Here is a 24,072-nt window from a genome sequence, read left to right on the forward strand (position 1 = left end):
GAGTTTCTATTTTAACTTCTTTACAATTTTGTTCCCAAGGAAATAGGCAGGTGTCTTGAATTCTATGAGTTCCAGTGTATGAAGGGCACTAGAGAGCGAGGAGGAGGGGATGAATGGTAATACTGAAAGAACAAAGCTCCTAGCAAAAAATAGCCTGGTGTGAGAGGAAAAGGAAAGTGAACTATAAAGTTACACAACTAAAGTTTAGATTGCCATGTAAAATCCAGTGACGTGTGGGACCTCTTCCACCCATTTTATTTAATTTCAGAATTCAGCAACAAGGGCAGTGCAGGAACTTTTGACAAATAGTTCCCTGAACTGTTCTTCTGGAGTTGTTGTTGGCTCCAGAATTTCTCTGCAGGAGGGATTTAGAGAGGTGACCCTCTAGTTTGTAGATGGGGGGGATGATTAGGGTAATTGTTTTCAAGCTATATTTGCAGAACAAATACAGTTTTTACTTAGATTATGTATTGGTAGTGAGTACTATATAATTTTAATTTAAAAAATCATAGATTTCTTAATATCCTTAATAGGAGAAGATTTTTACCTCTATAATGTTACATTTGCCAGTCTCTTTAAAACTGATGGTGGGTTGGATCGCAAGTCACTATTGACACTGAAGGGACCAGTATGCCATTGGGGATGGTCACAGATCAATTTTGCCTATTGCACTTTGAGTTTTTTTGTCCTTTTTTTTTTTTGGCCACGCCATGTGGCGTGCAGGATCTTAGTTCCCCAACCAGGAATCGAACCCGGCCCCTTCACAGTGAGAGCACAGAGTCCTAACCACTGGACTGCCAGGGAATTCCCTCCACTTTTATTTTTTTAATTTTTTTGTGGTATGCGGGCCTCTCACTGTCGTGGCCTCTCCCGTTGCGGAGAAGAGGCTCTGGACGCACAGGCTCAGCGGCCATGGCTCACGGGCCCAGCCGCTCTACGGCATGTGGGATCTTCCCGGACCGGGGCATGAACCCGTGTCCCCTGCATCGGCAGGCGGACTCTAACCACTGCACCACCAGGGAAGCCCTCCACTTTGATTTTTAATCATGAAGGGATGCAATGTGGACTGACCCTTAAGGTTTTCTAAAGAATATTAAGGAAGTTTTAAAATTACTTTTTGGATATGGTAGTTAGGTCTCTAGAATACAGAAATTACCTGTGAAAGTGCTGTTACAGCTAGATTATCCTTAAGAAAAATCCTAATCTAAGATGGCTCTGTCTCCCTGGAACACCATTTAAAGCAACACGGTTTATAATTTGGCAGATTGGTTCCCTGCCTTCTCCCAGAGCCCAAGTATTTCATTAGCTCTGTTAACTGTTAACCGGTATAAAATCAAACAATTTGATTGCTTTTTGTATACCACGCACTGCTAGCTAGGCTCTGTGATACAAAGGCTTGTAAGGCAGTCCCCACCCTCACCATAGAGGTTAGTACCTTTTAGACCCCTAAGGAACATGTAGGATGAAAACCTAACCTCATCTTGGAGCAGTCAGGAAGGTGAAGTATATAGCCAGTTTTTCTGGGGTGGGAATAAAATCTGGTGAGTGGTGTTGATAATGGGAAGAGAGAGAGTATGTGGGAAATCTTGGTACCTTCTCAATTTTATTGTAAGCCTAAAAATTCTCTTAAAAAAAAGTCTTAAAAAATGTGTACTTCATGCATCTGGAAATATAATTAACCAATAAAAGCAATAACTTTTTCTAATTAATTTTGCAGAAAATGAAAGAGGACAATATATATCTCCATTTCATGATATTCCAATTTATGCAGATAAGGTAAGACATCCTTCTCTGACTGTAGTCTCATTGCTCAGATCAGTTAGTTCCACGTATGGATTTTCTTATATGTCTTAACGAGTGCTTAAAATGCCTCATTGTGCTGTGAGTTAAAGGTGCATTGACTAAATAAGGAGACAGTCTTAAATCTAGATTATTTGGTTAGAAGAAGCAACTATAATTTGGAGAAGGAGTAGAGGAACAGAAACAAATGTTTTAAAGCTGCCTTGGTTAAAAAAAAAAATCACCAGAATTGCTGGTAACTCTTTTTGTTTTTATTTTCACTTTTGCCTTTTTATATTTCCTATTTTGTTTTACAAAGAGCATGCATTGTTTGTGCAAATTTAAATAGCTATTTTTTTAAAAAGCCATTGCTTGTTATAGCCTCCCTCCCAATAAGAGAAGTTTGTGCTGTATTTAGGAACTGACACAAGGACAAATGTCTGATCCTTTTTTATACCTTAAAATTTTTTTTCATTCAACCAAGAAGGATCCACACTGAGTGCAAATCTTTTTGAGTCATAAAAGCTTCATAGGTTATTGATCTTCCTTAGCTAGATGTCAATACATAATACATGTGAATATCACATTCCAGTGCATGTCTAGAATAATAAAGATGAAATTTTATCCTTGTGTGTGCTGAGTCTTACTTTTTTTCTGTGCTTGACTATCATAAATAGATAAATTCATGTACTTCTACCAGGAAGATTCTTACAGTTCTGCACTGACACTTGGACACTGGCAGAAAATCTAACCTGAGTGTTGCTTCTGAGCAGCCTGCCTGACCTGGGCTCTAGCTGGAGACAGTGGAGCAAACAGCCCAAGGGCAGTTATGTCCCACAGTTACAGGAGAGACCTCTAATTGGCATGTGTTCTCCTGTGGGATTCTCAAAGCTGTATTTATTCAGAAACTTTTAATTTGTTACATCTGATTCCCTGGGAGTTGACAAGAACTGCAGAATCCTTCCTTCCTCTTGAATTGGCATCATTTGGTTGGCTTAAATTAGCTGTTGTATAATTAGTATGTATATCAAAGTACTTTGCGGTAACATCTCAGACCATTTTGAATAATGAAGAGGTATAAAATGATGACCCTAAGTTTACTGATGGTACCTTGGCATACAGATGTACTAGGGAAAGGAACATTTTCTTGACCTGTAGCTGGGTTTCTTTGCGTTCATAAGTGTCTTAGCCTGTTTGGGCTGCTATAACAAAATACTATAGACTGGGTAGCTTATAAACAGCAGAAATGTACTGCTTACAGTTCTGGAGGCTGGAACTCTGAGATCAGGGTGCCAGCATGGTTGGGTAAGGGCCCTCTTCTGGTCGCAGACTTCTAGCTGTTTCCTTATGTGGTGGAAGGGGCTAGCAATCTCCCTGGAGCCTCTTTTATAAGGCACTCGTCCCATTTATGAGGGTTCCACCCTCATGTCTTAAGCATTTCCTAAAAGTCCCACCTACTATACCATCACCTTTGAGGGTTAGGATTCCAACATATGAGTTTTGGAGGGACACAAACATTCAGACCATAGCCTTAAGTTATTGGACAATATTCTAGCCAAGGACCAGAAGAATCATAGCAGTTATGGTGCCTAGTCTTGTTGCTGCTGCAAGTTACCCTCAAATAGGAAGCTGAGACTACATTTTGGTGTTGTGTAAAACATCTTCACTCAGGTCACTCTGCAACTCCTTGAAGTTTTTTACAGGACTGGCTGTATCTGTAGTCTGGGATTACTCAAATGAAGAATCTGCCTTTTGTACCACATTGGGCTGGCTCACAAGTACAAGCTCTTGCAAAGACTCTGGATTTCACCAGTGGTCCAGACCTCAGTGAACTTCAGCACTTCAGATTCCTGCCTCAGAGGCAGGAAAGAGTTCTTTTTGTTTTGTTTTTAAGGAAGTTTAGTTTATACAAAGCACAAATAAGGGTGTGGTACACATAACCTATTTTGGATTCTAGCCTAAACAAAAGATCTGATTAATTCTGTTGGTTACAAAAGAGTATGGTTTTTGAAAAAAATTTTTTTCAATGTGATTAAGTTTATGTAAATACATTTTTGTGTGGGTAGCCATCGACTTTATCCCTAATATGGTCAGTCATTTGAGGGGTGATAATGAGGGAATGTGCCTTTAACACAACTGAGCTCTATAAGGAAAAAATGCCCAAAGGCTTATATTCTACTCCACAGCAGGACCTTTCAACGTGGACAGCATTTGATTCAGTATATGTGTCATTAGGTAATCCAGCCAGCCAGTTCTGGAAATCCTTGTGACTCAGATACCCTACTTGGGTTATTTCCAAATCCACTGGGTAAAAGAAGTCAAAGGCAAGGACTCACTGGATGTATGTATATTGTAGGGCTGTTCTTTGCTTTGTGTCTATTTTGGAATCAAATATAAAAACACCTGTAGCTCAAAGCGTCTTCTGACATAAAACTTCTGAGATAACAGAAAATTTAACAATCCAGAACATAATCGGCATAAACAGTGTGAAGCACTGGGTAGATTAAAAGCTTTATCTAAATCTTAGAGTACTCAAGTATCATGACTTGACGTTCTCATTTTAGAAGTTTGGTATTTTCTATTCTATATCTTAAACTTCCATGTTAAATACTAGTTCTAACAATATAGGCTTCTATAATGTTTTTCAGCTGACTGTTGGGAGAATATATAAATATGGAACTTTTCTCCTCTAAAAAAAAGTCAAGCTACTAGTCAAATAGGTGGGTGCTTCAGAAACTGAATAGGATATCTTTGGCAGTTGTGTATCATTCTTAAATTTTTAAAGATACTATCTTACTGTACCTGAAACTTTTAGAGGAGATAGGCCACCCAAGTGGATGCTTTTAAAATTATAGTTGAACCTTGAACAATGCCAGGGTTAGGGGCACTGACTAGCGTATAATTTATAGTTGGCCTCCTGCATCTGAGATTCCTCCGTATCTGGAGATTCAACCGACAGATTGTGTAGTTCTGTAGTATTTACTATTGAAAAAAATCCACATATAAGTGGACCCACACAGTTCATACCTGTGTTCAAGGGTCGGCAGTACTCACTTCCCTACAGGGTTTGCTTTGTTTTGAATTTTCTATTTCTTTTGGTAGATAGTTCTATAAATGGAACTTAAAAAAATGTCACCAAATTAATCATTTAAATACTGTTGGTCTTCTCCAACTTTATATGTATATAGAATGGTTGGGGTTTTGTTTTATGTTTTCCAAACCAAAGTTAGAACTGGCAGCATAGATGAAAACTGATAACAGACTTAATTGGCATGTCATAACTAAGAATAAACTCCTATTTTTTCCCTTCAGATGAGCTTTAAGGTGACTAAATTTTGAAAACAGATATTCTAACCATAATATCTGTGGTTTAACAATTTTGTCAAAAGATAAAGTTGTAAAACAAACTTAACAAAACAGAAACAGACTGGTGGTTGCCAGAGGCGGGGATGAGGGAAATAGGTGTGGGAGATTAAGAGGAGGTAAATCTTCCAGTTATAAAATAAGTCATGGGGATGTAGTGTACAGCGTGGGGAGTATAGTCAATATTGTAGTAACTTTGTATGGTGACAGATGGTAACGACTTACTGTAGTGATGATTCTGTAATGTATAGAAGTATCAAATCACCATGTGGTACAGCTGAAACTTGTATAATATTTTAAGTCAATTATACTTCAATCAAAAAAAAAGTTAAAAGGGCTTCCCTGGTGGCGCAGTGGTTGGGAGTCCGCCTGCCGATGCAGGGGACACGGGTTCGTTCCCCGGTCCAGGGGGATCCCGCGTGCTGCGGAGCGGCTGGGCCCGTGGGCCGTGGCCGCTGGGCCTGCGCGTCCGGAGCCTGTGCTCCGCAGCGGCAGGGGCCGCAGCGGTGAGAGGCCTGCGTACCACACACACACACACACACACACACACACACACACACACACACAAAGTAAAAGGACAAAAGTTTTTTTGGATAGCTTTGACTACAAAAAAAAGTTGTGTTGATTAAATATGCATGTAATGTGCAGTCACAATGCCTGGCTTATATTCTCAATATACAAAAACGAAAAAAAAACCCCCAAACCCCACAATAGGATGATGATGTTAACCACAATGACTGGTTATGTCTGGAGCCTTTCGGAGCTCTGCTGTATAAAGATCACTGAACTGGAAGTAAGAAACCTTGGTTTTAGTCCTGGTTTTACCACTAACTGGCTTTGCCATATTGAGCAAGTTGCTTTACCTCTGAGCACTATGGGTCTTAGTGGGTGTTTTAGATTACATTTAGCACTATGCTAAAGCCCTTATGTGGATTTTCTCCTTTAGCCATTATTTCAGTCTGTGAGCTGGGTTCTTTCAGTAACTTAATTGTCCAGGATTACCAACTAGAATTCATAAGCGGTAGTGGCAGGATTCAGACCCAGGCATTCTTGTTCAGAACCTGTGGTGTTAGCCACTGAGCCACACTGCCTCGAATGATAAAGGTGGTGGATTTTACTTTGTGCTTTTTGATATTTTCCAAATTTTCTACAGTAACTATCTCTTTGATATTTACAAAGAAAAAAAGCAGAATAAAAGGCTTGCTTAATTTTTTTTTTTTTTACGCGTAGAATTCAAGGGAAATGAGTAAGAACTTCCTTCATTCGGGAAAGCTATAAAGTCTTCTAGTCCAGGAATTCTTGGTGGCCCTGAGACCCTGGAATACTCATCGATGGGTTTCTGAGGTTCCGAGTTCTGTCTGAAATTGCAGTTTGGTGTAAGTGTGCATTTTTCTTGGAAAAGGTTCTATGGTGAAAATTCTTAGTCATTGCAGATCATAGAAGATGTTGACAGCTGGAAATGCAGACTCTTGCTTGATTTTATAAAGATAAGAAAGTAAACAGATTATGGTTAGAATATCTGTTTTCAAAGTTGAGTCATCTTAAAGTTCATCTGAGGGGAAAAAATAGGAGCTTATTCTTAGTTATGACGTGTCAATTAAGTTTTATTACTTTCTGTGTATGTGGCATATGGCAGTATGCATTACCAAATACAATAGTTTGTTGAAACTGCTATGAGTAGAACATCTGTGTGATTGGAAAACAAATGAGCATTACTGAAAGGTGTTTGTTTTTTAACTATCTCCCCTGCTCAACAATTTGTTGAGCAATTTTTTCGGGGGTTGGTATAAATCATGTTTTCCTTTGTGAAGTTATAATTCTAAATGAATAAGAAGCACACAGTGTGAACTTCGGTCATCATATTTCTTCTGTGTCAGCTTCTCCAATAGACATTTGTCACTTGTCACTGAAAGAAGTCAGGAGCCCATTTATTTTTTCCTTAAAATTTTTTTAAAAATTTATTTTTCAGCTTTATTAAGGTATGATTGACAAATAGTCATTGTATTTAAGGTGTTCAGTGTGATGTTTTGATATATGTATACATTGTGAAATGATCCCACTAATCACGTTAGTTAACCTCTATCACCTCACCTATTTATTTTGGTTGTGTGTACGGTGAGAACACTTAAGAACTACTCTCTTAGCAACTTCCATAGAGCCATACTGTACATTAGGTTTCCAGAACTTATCACTTATAACTGAAAGTTTGTACCCTTTGATCAACATCCCCTCATATCTCCCACCCGTCCAGCCTTTGGCAACCATTTTTCTACTTTCTGTTTCTATAAGTTCAACTGTTTTAGATTCCACATACAAGTGAGTTTATGTAGTATTTGTCTTTCTCTGTCTGACTTATTTCACTTAGCATAATATCTTCCACATTCATCCGTGTTGTCACAAATGGCAGGGTTTCCTTTTTTCTTTTTTAAAAAAGCCTGAATATTCCAGTGTGTGCGTGTGCGTGTGTGTGTGTGTGTGTGTGTGTGTGTGTGTGTGTGTATGTATGTATCACGTCTTCTTTATCCACTCATCCATTGATGGCCACTTAGGTTGTTTCCGTATCTTGGCTATTGTGAATAATGCTGCGGTGAACATGGCAGTACAGATATTTCTCAGAGATTCTGATTTAATTTCTTTTGGATAAATACCCAGAAGTGGGATTGCTGTATCATATGGTAGTTCTTATTTGTGTTTTGAGGAACTGCCATGCTGTTGTCCATGATGGCGCGCCAGTTTACAATTCCATTGATGTTTTGTGTTTTGAGGAACCGCCATGCTGTTTTCCATGATGGCGCGCCAGTTTACAATTCCATTGATGTTTTGTGTTTTGAGGAACCGCCATGCTGTTTTCCATGATGGCGCGCCAATTTACAATTCCATTGATACTTTGTGTTTTGAGGAACTGCCATGCTGTTGTCCATGATGGCGCGCCAATTTACAATTCCATTGATACTTTGTGTTTTGAGGAACTGCCATGCTGTTGTCCATGATGGCGCGCCAATTTACAATTCCATTGATACTGCACAGGAGGAGCCCATTTACTTTTAACAACTTAGAATATATCCTGTAATCACAGAACTGGCTTTGAAGCCAAAACTTAAAACCAAGTGTTACTTGGTGAGCACTTAATAGGATAAAAATATTCTTGGAAATGATGAAATCTGCTATACCTTTACAAAAGCACCTTTATGGGAGTAGAGCATTTCCTTACTAACTACATGAGCTCTTCTGATAGGAATTTTATTCTCCAAAAATACTCTAGAGATAAAAAAAAAAAAAAGGCAAACTGCCCTTGTTTTCTATTAGCCTCTTGCTTTATATCTAATCTCTAGATAAATTTAGAAGAAAATCCTCTCTACCACCATTGTTTTCCTCCAAATTTTATTGCAAAATGGAAAAATAAAAGAAAGGATGGTGAAATCAGGATGATTTTGTATTTCTTCGTAAGTCTGGTATTTATTGTACTTGGTTTCTGAAGTTATCTAGAGAAACACATGAAGAGTCAACTTAAATGCTAATTTAATGCAGTTTTGCAATACAGTAAGTCATGTTCACTAGGCTTCAGATCCAGTGTTGGGAAAAGATCATAAGTCATGAGGTGTTCATAAGTCTCCCAATAAAGACACATTTAACTTTACTACTAAGATTCAGAGATGGGATGTAATTAAGAGTATGTTCCCTGTATATGTACTTAATGATATTAGAAATAATAGCCTACCAAGTAGCCATAGCCTATTCATTAGTAAATGACTTGTCAGACTACTATCTTGATCCACAAGAAAACTAATCAGTTTGGAGATGAGACCTATGATCACGGTACTACTGTGATACTCCTGTTTCATCAATGAAGTTAAAAGCCCGATCAATATATAGGTTATATTTCTTCTATCTGTAAAACAATTTTATTTTAAATCTTTTTGATTAGTGGAATGCTATGATTTAGACTTAAGTTTCTAATCTCCTTAGAATCTGGACATCTATAACATTAACGTTCTTGTCTTCCTGTTGAAATGACTGTAAATTTGGGAAGTCAGACTGATTGCTATGTCTCTGACTTTGGAAGTCAGAGTTTAGAGCTATGCTTTGCCTTTCCCCTGCCTCCTACAGCCTTGTCAGCATCATCCTACTTGGGATACCAATGTCTTCCTTCCTTTCTCTGAAACTGTAAACAGGGAGCTGAAAGCTTGGTGCCAGAGCAGGGATTGAGAATCCAGAGCATAGCAGAAGTGGAGAACAGTTCTGAGAAGTCCTAACAATGGGAATAATAAGACACTAAATCCAGGATTGAGCTAAGTAGTAGTTTAAACCAGTTAGGATTAGAGAAAAAAGGCATGAATTTTTAACTAGGTAGTACTAAATTTCCTAAAATCTTGTCTCATTCTCTTAAATGCCATAAACATTGGAAATATTAGAATGCATAATTTTTTCCAGTTTTTCATGTAAAATACATAAAGCATAAAATTTACCGTTCTATTTTAAAGCATACAGTTTGGAGGTATTAAGTACATTCATATTGTTGTGGAACCATCACCACCCTTCATCTCCAGAGCTCCTTTCATCTTGGAAAACTTGCATTCCATACTCATTAAACATTAATTCCCCAGTCCCCTGGCAACCACCATTCTGCTTTCTGTCGCTATGAATTCGACTTCTCTAGATCCCTCATGTAAGTGGAATCATATAGTCGTTTGTCTTTTTGTGACTGGCTTATTTCACTTAGCATAATGTCCTCAAGGTTCATCCATGTCGTACTACATGTCAGAATTTCCTTTTTAAGGCCGAATAATATTCCATTGTATGTACATACCACATTTTGCTTATCCATTCATCCTTTGATGGACACTTGGGTTGCTTCTGCATTTTAGCTATTTTGAATACTGTTTCCATGAACATGGGTGTACAGATATCTCTTCAAGACCCTGCTTTCAATTTTGGGGGATATATACCCAGAAGTGGAATTGCTGGATCATATGGTAATTCTATTTTTAATTTTTTGAGGAACCACCATACTGTTTTCCACAGTGGCTATACCATTTTACATTCCTACCAACAGTGCACAAGAGTTCCAAATAGAATGCATAATGTTTTAACAGTAAAAGTGTTTTTTTCTAGTAGCAATGGAGTGATTGGTTGAAATTCTCATGTCAGTTGCCCTGAAAATCCTAAGTATCATTCTGTACCTAGTGGCAACACGCTGAATTGTAGCCATGGTGTCTAGGAGAAATAAACTGTTCTTTACTAGTAGTTCCTTCTAAAGAATAAGAACGTCTGCCCTTTTTAATATCAAAATAATCAAAAAAAACCCCTCTGTTTTGATAATGATTGATGGGGAAAGTAGTGACAAAATTACTACACATTCATTGCTTTAAAAAAAGATACAGGGACTTCCCCGGTGGCACAGGGGTTAAGAATCTGCCTGCCAATGCAGGGGACACGGGTTCAAGCCCTGGTCCAGGAAGATCCCACATGCTGCGGAGCAACTAAGCCCGTGCACCACAACTAATGAGCCTGCACTCTAGAGCCCATGCTCCGCAACAAGAGAAGCCACCGCCATGAGAAGCCCGCGCACCACAGTGAAGAGTAGCCCCCGCTCGCCACACCTAGAGAACGCCCATGTGCAGCAACGAAGACCCAACCAGCCAAAAATAATTAATTAATTTTTAAAAAGATCCAGTAATCACTACGGTATCTACATACACTTGAAAATATGCTAAACATTCATTTTACAGACTAGTCCCTCGCCTAGCTTTGTGGACCCCAGGCTACAGCCTGAGGCCTGCAAGCTGAAATGACCTGGTTTGGCGATCCAACTCTTAGGGAGTTAAAAGAGCTTTAATTCTGTTCACTGCTAGTATCTGGCACAAAACAGTGGTGCTCAGTAAATATATGTTGGCAAAAATGAATGAATTGTCTCTGAGGCTCCTTGCAGGATACTCCTTGCTATTTTTGGCCCAGCTAATTTCTCAAAAGTACAAAACCCTCAGGCTTTCGGAGTTCTTCTGTTTGCAGTAGTCTTTTCCTGAAAGATGTTTTCTTTCCTGTAATGATGGTTCTTTCTTCTCTCTTTCTCTTCTTTTCTTCTGCTTTCCTATTATGTAGGTTTGTAATATTAGGTAATGTGGTTTTTGAGGATCTCTATGTATTTATTATTTAATTCCATTAAAGTGTTCAGTATAGTTTCCAAACTTTGAATCACTGATTTTAGCTTTATTTGCTACATTTTTTCTTGAGGCAATTTATTCATTTGGTAATATTTTCTTTTAAAAAACTAGCCAGTTTCTTTGGTTTTCTCTTCTCAGGTGATCTTTCATGTAGTAACAGCTCTATCTTGTGGACCTTTAGGGTATTACTGCTGTACACTTTTAAGTTTGACTTGGTGTTGGACGTGCAGATCTTTCATTTTAACACCTGAGGCATAGGGGTGGTGCTAGATAGACACAGGTCTCGCTTACAATGAGTAGAATGAAATGTAATCGAAGATTGGGACTGAGGTTTCCTACCCATGAACAATGTGTTACTTTTTCTAAAACCATCCAGTTATGACCTTACAGGGATAGAGCAGTTTATTCAGTCCTGGATTTAAACAATGTCTCCATTCATTGTGGTTTTTATATTGTATAGAGTAGGCAGACGTCAGGAGGCTTGGAGCAGAAACTATGGAATACTTTAGTCTCCCTCAGTAAGTGACAGAAATTTTAGCCTCTTGAATGCAAATCTGTGGAGCTTTCTGCTTGGCTAAAATAGCAAGAAGCTAATTATTGTCTGGAAGTCTTTGACTTATTCCCTTATATTCAATAGCTTATCAGTACCTGTTTTTTGTTTGTTTGTTTTTTGCAGTACACGGGCCTCTCACTGTTGTGGCCTCTCCCGTTGCGGAGCACAGGCTCCGGACGCGCAGGCTCAGCAGCCATGGCTCATGGGCCCAGTCGCTTTGAGGCATGTGGGATCTTCCCGGACCGGAGCACGAACCCATGTCCCCTGCATCGGCAGGCGGACTCTCAACCACTGCTCCAGCAGGGAAGCCCAGTACCTGTTTTTTGATGCAAAGTAGCAAAGAAGTAATTCTAGCAAGTTTGTAACTAAGTGATTTTCATTTTAAATCAACTGTTTAAAATTTGCATTTTATAAAAGTAATGGCAGAGTTGGCTTCATGTGTGCCCTTTGTAGAGGTTTGAAATTGAAAAACTGAACTTAGTTTTATTCCTTGGCAAAAATAATTTTCTGACTATTTAAAGCTCAGTTTTAATTACAAAATGTATTTCAACTTGGTATTTGACTCTGGTGTGCAAAGGAGATGACAATGTGTGATTTTTTCATTAATTGGGTTTTTAAGCAGTTAAGCATCTGAGAATTTTTTAATATGTCATCCAATTTCAAGTAGTCCATTTAAGGCTGTAAACTAATTACAATAGAACTGCCATTGATTAAAATATTTTTGGAACATAATATTTTATCTTCAGTATCAAACTTCTTGTGTTTTTGAGGAGTACCTGATTTTTAAAAACAGCCTAATTGGGAGAATAATGTGGGTAATCAAGCTGATTGATTTTGTTTGAGGCTAAAACTAAAGTATGACAAATAAATTTTCTGATTTGGGGTTTGTCTTATAAACCCCCTCTGAAATAGAAGTTCCAAAAACATTTTGAGTAATTGCACTGTCACTGGAGGATATGCATAGCCTATGGAGACAGTTGCTTTGAAGATGGCCCTCCTCAGAGATACAAGTTCTGCTATGTTTAAAACTGTTTCCGTACTTTATAGGAAAATTCTTTCCACCCCACCCTCTCAACATTTTATTATGAAAACTTTACTATGTTTATTAAAACAAACAAAAACTTTAAAGAAAAATACAGTGAACAATCCTACACCCACTACTTTGATTCTACAATTATTTTGCTGTATTTGCTTTATCTCTTCATCCATCAGTCTGCCTTACTTTTTGATGCATTTTGTTGAAAGTCCGTGACTTCAAAGATTTGATACAATGAACAGTTTAACTTTGGAAGGACTGGGGCATACTCATTGAAGTAATAGAATAAATGAACTCCTGTGACCATCTCACCTTCTCTGTGTTTTTCAGGATGTGTTCCACATGGTGGTTGAAGTACCACGCTGGTCGAATGCAAAAATGGAGGTATGTTTCACCTTTGCTAGTCAGATGTTGGATATTAGTTTTGATCTAGTTGCACCGATTTGCTCAAGGGTTAAACAACTAATGTCCAAGGTTGTCCTCTTTCTAGTCCCAATCTACTTTCCAGCTGTATCTCCCGTTGCCTGCCAGTCTTCCCTCTGTGCTCCAACTAAACTCAACCATTTACTATTTACAAATATGCTACAGACTTTCCTTCTGTCATTCCCAAAGCCTAGAATTACCTTTTTCTCTTCTGTCTTCTTCCCTTTAATTCCATCGTTGACTCGTCCATTAATCAACAGGCTTGCTTCAGTCACTCCAGCCATAAATGATTTTATTGGAATTTTTGTCACATTTTGTTAATTTATTTCTTTAAAAATTATTTTATTTATTTATTTATTTTTGGCTGCGTTGGGTCTTCGTTGCGGTGCGCGGGCTTCTCATTGCGGTGGCTTCTCCTGTTCCAGAGCACAGGCTCTAGGTGCGTGGGCTTCAGTAGTTGTGGCACAAGGGCTCAGTAGTTGTGGAGTACGGGCTTAGTTGCTCTGCGGCATGTGGGATCTTCCCGGACCAGGGCTCGAACCCACGTCCCCTGCATTGGCAGGTGGATTCTTAACCACTGTGCCACCAGGGAAGTCCCTGTTAATTTTTTTCTGATGATACCTAATAGATTTGACTTTTCATTATGGATATTTGTAACTTTTTCTGTCAATAATGCTTTCTGACAGTAACAACACTTCACATGTAATAGACAGCCAAATATTTGAATAATTTTAAATGTTTTAAAGGAAAGCTGAAGTTAGATATTTTCTCAAATGTTAGGATTTATTCCAGCTAATTTTTGCTTTCTGGAATTAGTAAATGTTCTTTTTCCCTTTGTGATAGTTCCTGTATATCTCAAATGTTTTCCACTTAAAGGCTGATTATGGAGAAACTTATTTCAAATTATAAAAGTGTTAGGGGTAAAAATATATCATTAAAGTGGAACTAGTGCATTTCATAATTCATTTCCTTAAATCCCTATTTGAATAGTATTTCACATACAAATATACAATGATTTGAAATTTTTTATTTCAGATTGCTACAAAGGATCCTTTAAACCCAATTAAACAAGATGTGAAAAAAGGAAAACTCCGTCATGTTGCAAATTTGTTCCCTTATAAAGGATATATCTGGAACTATGGTGCCATCCCTCAGGTATGTCTCTGTGCACTTGCTAGAAATGTACTTCTTAGCTTACAAAAATTTAACCTACTACTGTTAGTAAAAAAGATTTAAACACCTTCAAAATGTTTTGCTATAGTAGATTATAAAAACATAAGGGGTAATTAACTCATTTTAATACTTCCTTAAATAACTTATTTTCAAGATGAACTAAAAGGTAAATATTTACAATGTTTGAATTCACATTTGAAAGTTTGTTCTTTTCTGAAATATTTTTTATATGGACTGGTTATAAACTACACAAATTCTTTCTTTACAGAACGAGTGGCATATCTATTGAGAGAGGCCATGTAGACTAGTGCTTAAAAGCACTGATCTTATGGCACCACACAGATGAGGGCGCAAATTCCAAGTCTGCCACTTACTTTTTTTTTTGGATTTTTTTTGATGTGGACCATTTTAAAAGTCTTTATTGAATTTGTTACAATATTCCTTCTGTTTTATGTTTTGGTTTTTTGGCCGGGAGGCCTGTGGGATCTTAACTCCCCCATCGAACCCGCACCCCCTGCGTTGGGAGGCAAAGTCTTAACCACTGGACTGCCAGGGAAGTCCCAGTTGCAGCCTTCTAAAGCTTAAATCAGATTCATTATCATGTCCCTGCTTAAAACCTACCAGTGGCCCTCACTAAAACTGAAAATAAATCTAAACTGTCTACGAAAGCTTATCTAACTTGCCTCTGCTTCTTCCTCCCTGAGACGTTAATATTTTCTCCTGGGATATTCCTAGTACATAGCTTGTGTGTCTATTTAAGGAATAAAGCACTTAGTACCTGGCACATGTAAGTTCTCACAGCTGCTGACTTGTATCTCTATAGTCCTGATTACTTTCTTTGTGCCAAGCTATTTGTGGTAAAGTAATAATGGGATTCTGTTTCCTAAACAGTCAAAACTTTGAGGAGGGGGGACATCTGCATTGTTTACCAATTTATCCCCAGCACAATACCAGTGTGTAGTAGACTCTTATTTAATATTTGAATGAAGAATCACTAGAATCATGTCTACAATGAGTAAATAACGTATATTTAATTCTGGTTTGGTTAAGCTAATGCTGTGGCACTTAGGATCTTTAAATGAAATATTCAATTTATTTTCTTCCTGTTGATAAATGGTTTGTTTTTATTAACCATTAAGTCTATTAAGTGGAATCTACTGTGAAACGATCTGTAAGTTACTAAAACATAGGTCAAACCCATCCAGCTTACTAGGTAGTCACAAAGTCGTTTGCTTTCGTTACAGCACTTCACCTTGTGCTTCAGTTGATTCACTATTTAGCCTTGAAATATCATCCCTCTGGGAACACATTGCTGAAATACTTACACTTCTGTAGGTTGGATTTGGCTTTGTTGGGTCCAGTCTTCCTTTTCCCCCTTTACTTTTATCTCTCTGCCTTTACTCCAGCCGAGTAGGCAAACAAATCCAAGAAATATGTTCCGGATTGGGAGGGAAAAGAACCAAAACAACAGCTACACTTTAAACTGAACTTCCTGGCAGGCACAGGCCATCACTTCTTCTGTGAGCTGCTCTGCAAGGACTCTGTCTTGCAGTTTAGCAGGGAAGAAACCCAGCAATTTAAAGCTTCAGCAAATCCTGATTAAACTTTTTATTCTTGGCTCCTGGTCAGCAATGACATTTTTGCCACCAGCACACGTCATTTCCATCTTAATATTATCACCTACCCATCTCTGCTTGGAGATTTATTTTAAGGAAAATCTGGTTAGTAGAAGATAGTAAGTACTAAAAGTTCATCAAAGCAGTTTTCTTTTACTATATTTTTTAAGTGAACATCTGGCTCTACATTTGTGTTTGCATATTGTCTCACTTATTAGATAGTTGGGTTTTGTTTGTTTAAAATAGTATCATTATCCATTTTAAAGATTAAATTTAGTTCTGCATTATGCACTTAATAGGAGCCCAGCATTTAGTTAAGATTATTGTGTGTAGTTAAGATTCTTAGATGTGAATAAAGAATTATTTTTAAAAAAGATCTTTTTAATGAGAATAAATAGCTGAAGATTCATATTTTTGCAGAAAGATCATGGGATGTTATCTTTTAATGCCAACATGATCCACTTTGTCATTAGCATATACAGGAATGATATACTGTATCTTATTTTTTTTTTTTAGACTTGGGAAGACCCAAGACACAATGATGAACACACCGGCTGCTGTGGTGACAATGACCCAATTGATGTGTGTGAAATTGGAAGCAAGGTAACGGAATCTGAAATATTTTTCTGTAGCGTTGAGATGATATCAATGAAATATACAAACTTCATACTTTAAAAAATATTGTAAATAACATATATGAATATTAGTGAAATTATGATGGGTCTCTTTGGGTGACAAAAGCTTCCATTCCATTCTAAGCATTTCTACATTATAATTTGTACATTTAAACCTAGCCTAGAAAAAAATGTGTATTGTATGCATGTGTGTGGAAGAACTGTACATGTTCTGCATTGCTTTAGAAGGCAGATGAGTAGTCAATAGATGAAGGCTACCAGGAGGCAACAAGGCAAACCTTGCCTAAGGATTTGGAATGACCAGTGAATTGGCCCAAACCAGGTAACCTCATGAGTTGGAGATTTATGGTAGGGATTCCTCTCTCAAGTAGGGTTGCTCTAAGATTCTGACTAGAGTTATTTTCTTTATGATCTTTCCCAGCTTCAAGAAAATCTTAAGCGACTGAAAAGAAAGTTGTCATTCAGTTGCTTAACTCATCAAGTTCAGGCATATTGTATGACTTGCCTAACTCAGTGACTTCTATAAAATAAAAGGTAAAGAAAGTACATTAAAATAGGTATTTGAAATAAATCATGGAGGACTTTTTCTTCAGCACCATCGATGACAGATTAAAAACATTAATTACCCTCAACTCTGATGGGACTAATGGACATTTGTTTAGCTTTTTTTTTTAACATCTTTATTGATAATTGCTTTACATTGTTCTGTTAGTTTCTGCTGTATAACAAAGTGAATCAGCTATATGTATACATATATCCCCATATCCCTTCCCTCTTGTGTCTCCCTCTATCCCTCCCTATCCCACCCCTCTAGATGGTCACAAAGCACCAAGCTGATCTTCCTGTGCTATGCAGCTGCTTCCCACTAGCTATCTGTTTTACATTCGATAGTGTATGTATGTCAATGCCACTCTCTTACTTTGTCTCAGCTTACCCTTCCCCCTCCCTTTGTCCTCAAGTCCATTCCCTACATCATCTGCATCTTTATTCCTGTCCTGCCCCTAGGTTCTTCAGAACCATTTTTTTTTTTTGATTCCATATATATATGTTAGCATACGGTATTTGTTTTTCTCTTTCTGACTTACGTCACTCTGTATGACAGACTCTAGGTCCATCCACCTCACTACAAATAACTCAATTTTGTTTCTTTTTATGGCTGAGCAATATTCCACTGTATATATGTGGCACATCATCTTTATCCATTCATCTGTCGATGGACACTTAGGTTGGTTCCATGTCCTGGCTATTGTAAATAGAGCTGCAATGAACATTTTGGTACTTGACTCTTTTTGAATTATGGTTTTCTCTGGGTATATGCCCAGTAGTGGGTTTGCTGGGTCATATGGTAGTTCTATTTTTAGTTTTTTAAGGAACCTCCATACTGTTCTCCATAGTGGCTGTATCAATTTACATTCCCACCAACAGTGCAAGAGGGTTCCCTTTTCTCCACACCCTCTCTAGTATTTATTGTTTGTAGATTTTTTGATGATGGCCATTCTGACCAGTGTAAAGTGATACCTCATTTTAGTTTGGATTTACATTTCTCTAATTATTAGTGACGTTGAGCATCCTTTCATGTGTTTGTTGGCATTCTGCATATCTTTGGAGAAATGTCTATTTAGGTCTTCTGCCCATTTTTGGATTGGGTTGTTTGTTTTTTTGATATTGAGCTGCATGAGCTGCATGAGCTGCTTGTATATTTTGGAAGTTAATCCTTTGTCAGCTGCTTCATTTGCAAATACTTTCTCCCATTCTGAGGGTTATCTTTTCGTCTAGTTTATGGTTTCCTTTGCTGTGCAAAAGCTTTTAAGTTTCATTAGGTCCCGTTCATTTTTGTTTTTATCTCCATTTCTCTAGGTGGTGGGTCAAAAAGGATCTTGCTGTGATTTATGTCATAGAGTGTTCTGCCTGTGTTTTCCTCTAAGAGTTTTATAGTATCTGGCCTTACATTTAGATCTTTAATCCATTTTGAGTTTATTTTTGTGTATGGTGTTAGGGAGTGTTCTAATTTCATTCTTTTCATGTAGCTGTCCAGTTTTCCCAGCACCACTTATTTAAGAGGCTGTCTTTTCTCTATTGCATATTCTTGCCTCCTTTATTAAAGATAAGGTGACCATATGTGCATGGGTTTTTCTCAGGGCTTTCTGTCCTGTTCCACTGATCTATATTTCTGTTTTTGTGCCAGTACCATACTGTCTTGATTACTGTAGCTTTGTAGTATAGTCTGAAGTCAGGGAGCCTGATTCCTCCAGCTCCATTTTTCTTTCTTAATATTGCTTTGGCTCTTCGGGGTCTTTTGTGTTTCCACAAAAATTGTGAAACTTTTTGTTCTAGTTCTGTGAAAAATGCCATTGGTAGTTTGATAGGGATTGCATTGAATCTGTAGATTGCTTTGGGTAGTATAGTCATTTTCACAATGTTGATTCTTCCAGTCCAGGAACATGGTCTATCTCTCCATCTCTTTGTATCATCTTTAATTTCTTTCATCAGTGCCTTACAGTTTTCTGCATACAGGTCGTTTGTCTCCTCAGGTACGTTTATTCCTAGGTATTTTTTTCTTTTTGTTGCAATGGTAAATGGGAGTGTTTCCTTAATTTCTCTTTCAGATTTTTCAACATTAGTGTACAGGAATGCAAGAAATTTCTGTGCATTATTTTGTATCCCGCTACTTTACCAAATACATTGATTAGCTCCAGTAGTTTTCTGGTAGCATCTTTAGGATTCTCTATGTATAGTATCATGTCATCTGCAAGCAGTGACAGCTTTACTTCTTCTTTTCTGATTTGGATTCCTTTTATTTCTTTTTGTTCTCTGATTGCTGTGGCTAAAACTTCCAAAACTATGTTGAATAATAGTGGTGAGATGGTTATTTAGTAGCATATTGTTTAGCCTCCATGTGTTTGTATTTTTTACAGTTTTTTTCCTGTAACTGGTATCTAGTCGCATAGCATTGTGGTCAGAAAAGGTACTTGATACATTTTCAATTTTCTTAAATTTAAAGGCTTGATTTGTAACCCAAGGTATGATCTATCCTGGAGAATCTTCTGTGAACACTTGAGAAGAAAGTGTATTCTGTTGTTTTTGGATGGAATGTCCTATAAATATCAGTTAAGTCCATCTTGTTTAACGTATCATTAAAAGCTTGTTTCCTTATTTATTTTCATTTTGGATGATCTGTCCATTGGTGAAAGTGGGGTGTTAAAGTCCCCTACTATTATTGTGTTACTGTCGATTTCCCCTTTTATGGCTGTTTGCATTTGCCTTATGTATTGAGGTGCTTCTATGTTGGGTGCATAAATATTTACATTTGTTATATACTCTTGGTCTGATCCCTTGATCATTGTGTAATATCCTTCTTCATCTCTTGTAATAGTCTTTATTTTAAAGTCTATTTTGTCTGATATGAGAATTGCTACTCCAGCTTTCTTTTGATTTCCATTTGCATGGAATATCTTTTTCCATCCCCTCATTTTCAGTCTGTATGTGTCCCTAGGTCTGAAATGGGTCTCTTGCAGACAGCATATATACAGGTCTTGTTTTTGTATCCATTCAGCCAGTCTATGTCTTTTGGTGGGAGCATTTAATCCATTTACATTTAAGGTAATTATCCATATGTATGGTCCTATTACCATTTTCTTAATTGTTTTGGGTTTGTTTTTGTAGGTCTCTTCCTTCTCTTGTGTTTCCTGCCTAGAGAATTTCCTTTAGCATTTGTTGTAAAGCTGGTTTGGTGGTGCTGAATTCTCTTAGCTTTTGCTTGTCTGTAAAGGTTTTAATTTCTCCTTCGAATCTGGTTGAGATCCTTGCTGGGTAGAGTAACCTTCATTGTAGGTTTTTCCCTTTCATCAGTTTAAATGTGTCCTGCCACTCCCTTCTGGCTTGCAGAGTTTCTGCTGAAAGATCAGCTGTTAACCTTATGGGAATTTCTTTGTATGTTATTTGTTGCGTTTTCCTTGCTGCTTTTTTAAAAAATAAATTTATTTATTTTGGGCTGTGTTGGGTCTTCGTTGCTGTGCACAGGCTTTCTCTAGTTGCAGTGAGCAGGGGCTACTCTTTGTTGCGGTGCGCGGGCTTCTCATTGTGGTGGCTTCTGTTGTTGCGGAGCATGGGCTCTAGGCACGCGGACTTCAGTAGCTTGGCTTGAAGGCTCTAGAGCACAGGCTCAGTAGTTTTGGTACACGGGCTTAGTTGCTCTGCAGCATGTGAGATCTTCCTGGACCAGGGCTCGAACCCGTGTCTCCTGCATTGGCAGGGGGATTCTTAACCACTACACCACCAGAGACGCCCTCCCTTGCTTCTTTTAATATTTTTTCTTTGTATTTAATTTTTGATAGTTTGATTAATATGTGTCTTGGTGTGTTTCTCCTTGGATTTATCCTGTATGGGACTCTCTGTTCTTCCCTGGACTTGATTGACTCTCTCCTTTCCCATATTAGGGAAATTTTCAATTATAATCTCTTCAAATATTTTCTCAGTCCCTTTCTTTTTCTCTTCTTCTTCTGGGACCCCTATAATTCAAATGTTGGTGCATTTAATGTTGTCCCAGAGGTCTCCGAAACTTTCCTCAATTCTTTTCATTCTTTTTTCTTTATTCTGCTCTGCGGTAGTTATTTTCACTATTTTATCTTCCAGGTCACTTATTTGTTCTTCTGCCTCCATTATTCTGCTATTGACTCCTTCTAGAGAATTTTTAATTTCATTTATTGTGTTGTTTGTCATTGTTTGTTTGCTCTTTAGTTCTTCTAGGTTCTTGTTAAACGTTTCTTGTATTTTCTCCATTCTAGTTCCAGGATTTTGGATCATCTTTACTATCATTACTCTCAATTCTTTTCCAGGTAGACTGCCTATTTCCTCTTCATTTGTTTGGTCTGGTGGGTTTTTACCTTGCTTCTTCATCTGCTGCGTATTTCTCTGTCTTCTCATTTTGCTTAACTTACAATGTTTGGGGTGTCCTTTTCACAGGCTGCAGGTTCGTAGTTCCTACTATTTTTGGTGTCTGTGCCCAGTGGGTAAGGTTGGTTCAGTGGCTTGTGTAGGCTTCCTGGTCGGGGGGACTGGTGCCTGTGTTCTGGTGGATGAGCTGGATCTTGTGTTTCTGGTGGGCAGGATCGCATCCGGTGGTGTGTTTTGGGGTGTCTGTGAACTTAGTATGATTTTAGACAGCCTCTCTGCTAACGGGTGGGGTTGTGTTCCTGTCTTGCTGGTTGTTTGTCATGGTGTATCCAGCACTGGAGCTTGCTGGTCATTGAATGGAGCTGGGTCTTAGCTTTGAGACAGAGATCTCTGGGAGAGCTCTCGCTGATTGATATTACGTGGGGCCAGGAGGTCTCTGGTGATCCAATGTCCTGAATTCGCCTCTCCCACCTCAGAGGCTCTGGCCTGACACCTGGCTGGAGCACCAAGACCCTTTTGGGAAGTCTGAGGTCTTCTGCCAGCATTCAGTAGGTGTTCTGTAGGCGTTGTTCCACATGTAGATGTATTTTTGATGTATTTGTGGGGTGGAAGGTGGATCTCCACATCTTACTCCTCCTCCATCTTGAAGGTCCCTCCTAGCTTTTTAAAAATTGCTTAAAGGAACAATCTTAAGTTTGCAGAAATTTGGCGTCTTCCTCGTTTCCTATTATCCACCAAGTAAAACTTTTCTTCCAAAGTTTCATTCTGTAGTATTGACCTGGCTGTGGTTTTTGACTTTCAGGTATGTGCAAGAGGGGAAATAATCAGGGTGAAAGTTCTGGGAATACTGGCTATGATCGATGAAGGGGAAACCGACTGGAAAGTCATTGCCATTAACGTGGATGATCCTGATGCAGCCAATTATAACGGTAAGAAATATTTGTAGGGTCTGAAGTCTTTATACCTAAATCTTACCCAGCACCAAACTTAACCTGTAATGACAGAGTTGTAAGCCCATGCCTTCAAACTGTTAAAGAATGGAGGAGCAAAACATTTAACAAAGCATTGTTATTTCTACTACTGAACTTCTGTGGTTAACTAAGTAAACTTTCTCCTTCATTCCAGGAAAGAACAAATCTGGTAGTTTGTATTTCCTGTTTTCTTCTTTCCTTCCCCACATGCTAACACTTAGTTGCTCTATTTATTTATTTTTAAAAATTTGAAAACTGAGATATAATCCACATGCCATAAAATTCACCATTTTAAAGTGTACAGTTCTATGGTTTTTGATACATACACTAGTCTGTTAACCATTACCACTATCTAATTCCAGAACATTTTTACCACTCTGACAGGAAGCCCCATGTCCATTAACAGTCACCCCCTATCCCCACATCGCTCAGTCCCTGACGACTACCAGTCTATTGTCTGTCTTTATGGATTTTCCTATTCTGAAAATTTCACATAAATGGGGTCACATGATATCCGGCTTCTTTCAGTTAGCATACTGGTTTCAAGGTTCATCCACATTGTAACGTGTATCAGTACTTCATTCCCTTTTTTTTTTGGTGGTGAAATTAACATAAAATTCACCATTTGAACTATTTTAAAGTGTACAGTTCAGTGGCATTTAGCACATTCACAGTGTTGTGCAACTCACCACTCATCTCATTCTAGAACATTTACATCACCCCAAAGAGAAACTCTGTACCTTTTAGTAGTCACTCCCTGTTCCCTCCTCCTCCCAGGACCCGACAACCACTAATCTGCTTTCTGTGTCCATAAATTTGCCTATTCTGGATATTTCATATACATGGAATTGTAAAATATGTGGCCTTTTTGTGTCAGGTTTCTTTTACTTAGCATAAGGTTTTCTAGGTTCATCCATGTTGTAGCATGTATCAGTACTCATTTTTTTAATGGCTGAGTTATATTCTATTATATAGATATATATCACATTTTGTTTGTCCGTTCATCTGTTGATGGACATTTGGGTTGTTTTTGGCTATTAGGAATAATGCAGCTGCTATGAATATTCCTGTACAAGTTTTTGTGTGGACGTGTGTTTTTAATCCTCTTGGGTGTATATACCTAGGAGTGGAGTTCCTGAGTCATATGGTAACTCTTATGTTTAGCCTCTTGAGAAACTGCCAAACTTTTTTCCAAAGCGGCTGCACCATCTTACAGTCCTGCCAGCAGTGCATAAGGTTCTGATTTTTCTACTTCTTTGCCAGCACTAGTTGTTATTTATCTTTTTAAATTATAACCCTTCTAGTGGGGTGTGTCTTTTTATTTTTGAGTTATAAGAGTACTTACATGTTTTGGATACTAAACCTTTATCAGATATATGATTTGTCTGTATTTTCTTACATTTTGTGGATTTGTCCTTTCATTTTCATTTTCTTTTTTTTTTTTTTTTTTTTTTTTTTTCGGTACGTGG

The 24,072-nt window shown here is 38.0% G+C and overlaps 1 protein-coding gene across 1 annotated transcript in view; it reads left to right on the plus strand.

The window, feature by feature from the left end:
* Positions 1-24,072, plus strand: part of PPA1 (inorganic pyrophosphatase 1) — a 36,752-nt gene that overhangs the window by 1,085 nt on the left and 11,595 nt on the right. The window contains exons 2-6 of the mRNA XM_024765576.1: positions 1,718-1,776; positions 13,223-13,276; positions 14,351-14,470; positions 16,621-16,707; positions 22,435-22,561. Coding sequence (XP_024621344.1) covers positions 1,718-1,776; positions 13,223-13,276; positions 14,351-14,470; positions 16,621-16,707; positions 22,435-22,561 — 447 coding nt within the window. The remainder of the gene's footprint in view (positions 1-1,717; positions 1,777-13,222; positions 13,277-14,350; positions 14,471-16,620; positions 16,708-22,434; positions 22,562-24,072) is intronic.

This window comes from Neophocaena asiaeorientalis, unplaced genomic scaffold (genome assembly GCF_003031525.2).
Source record: "Neophocaena asiaeorientalis asiaeorientalis breed wild unplaced genomic scaffold, Neophocaena_asiaeorientalis_V1.1 scaffold31, whole genome shotgun sequence".
NCBI classification, from domain to species: Eukaryota; Metazoa; Chordata; class Mammalia; order Artiodactyla; family Phocoenidae; genus Neophocaena; species Neophocaena asiaeorientalis.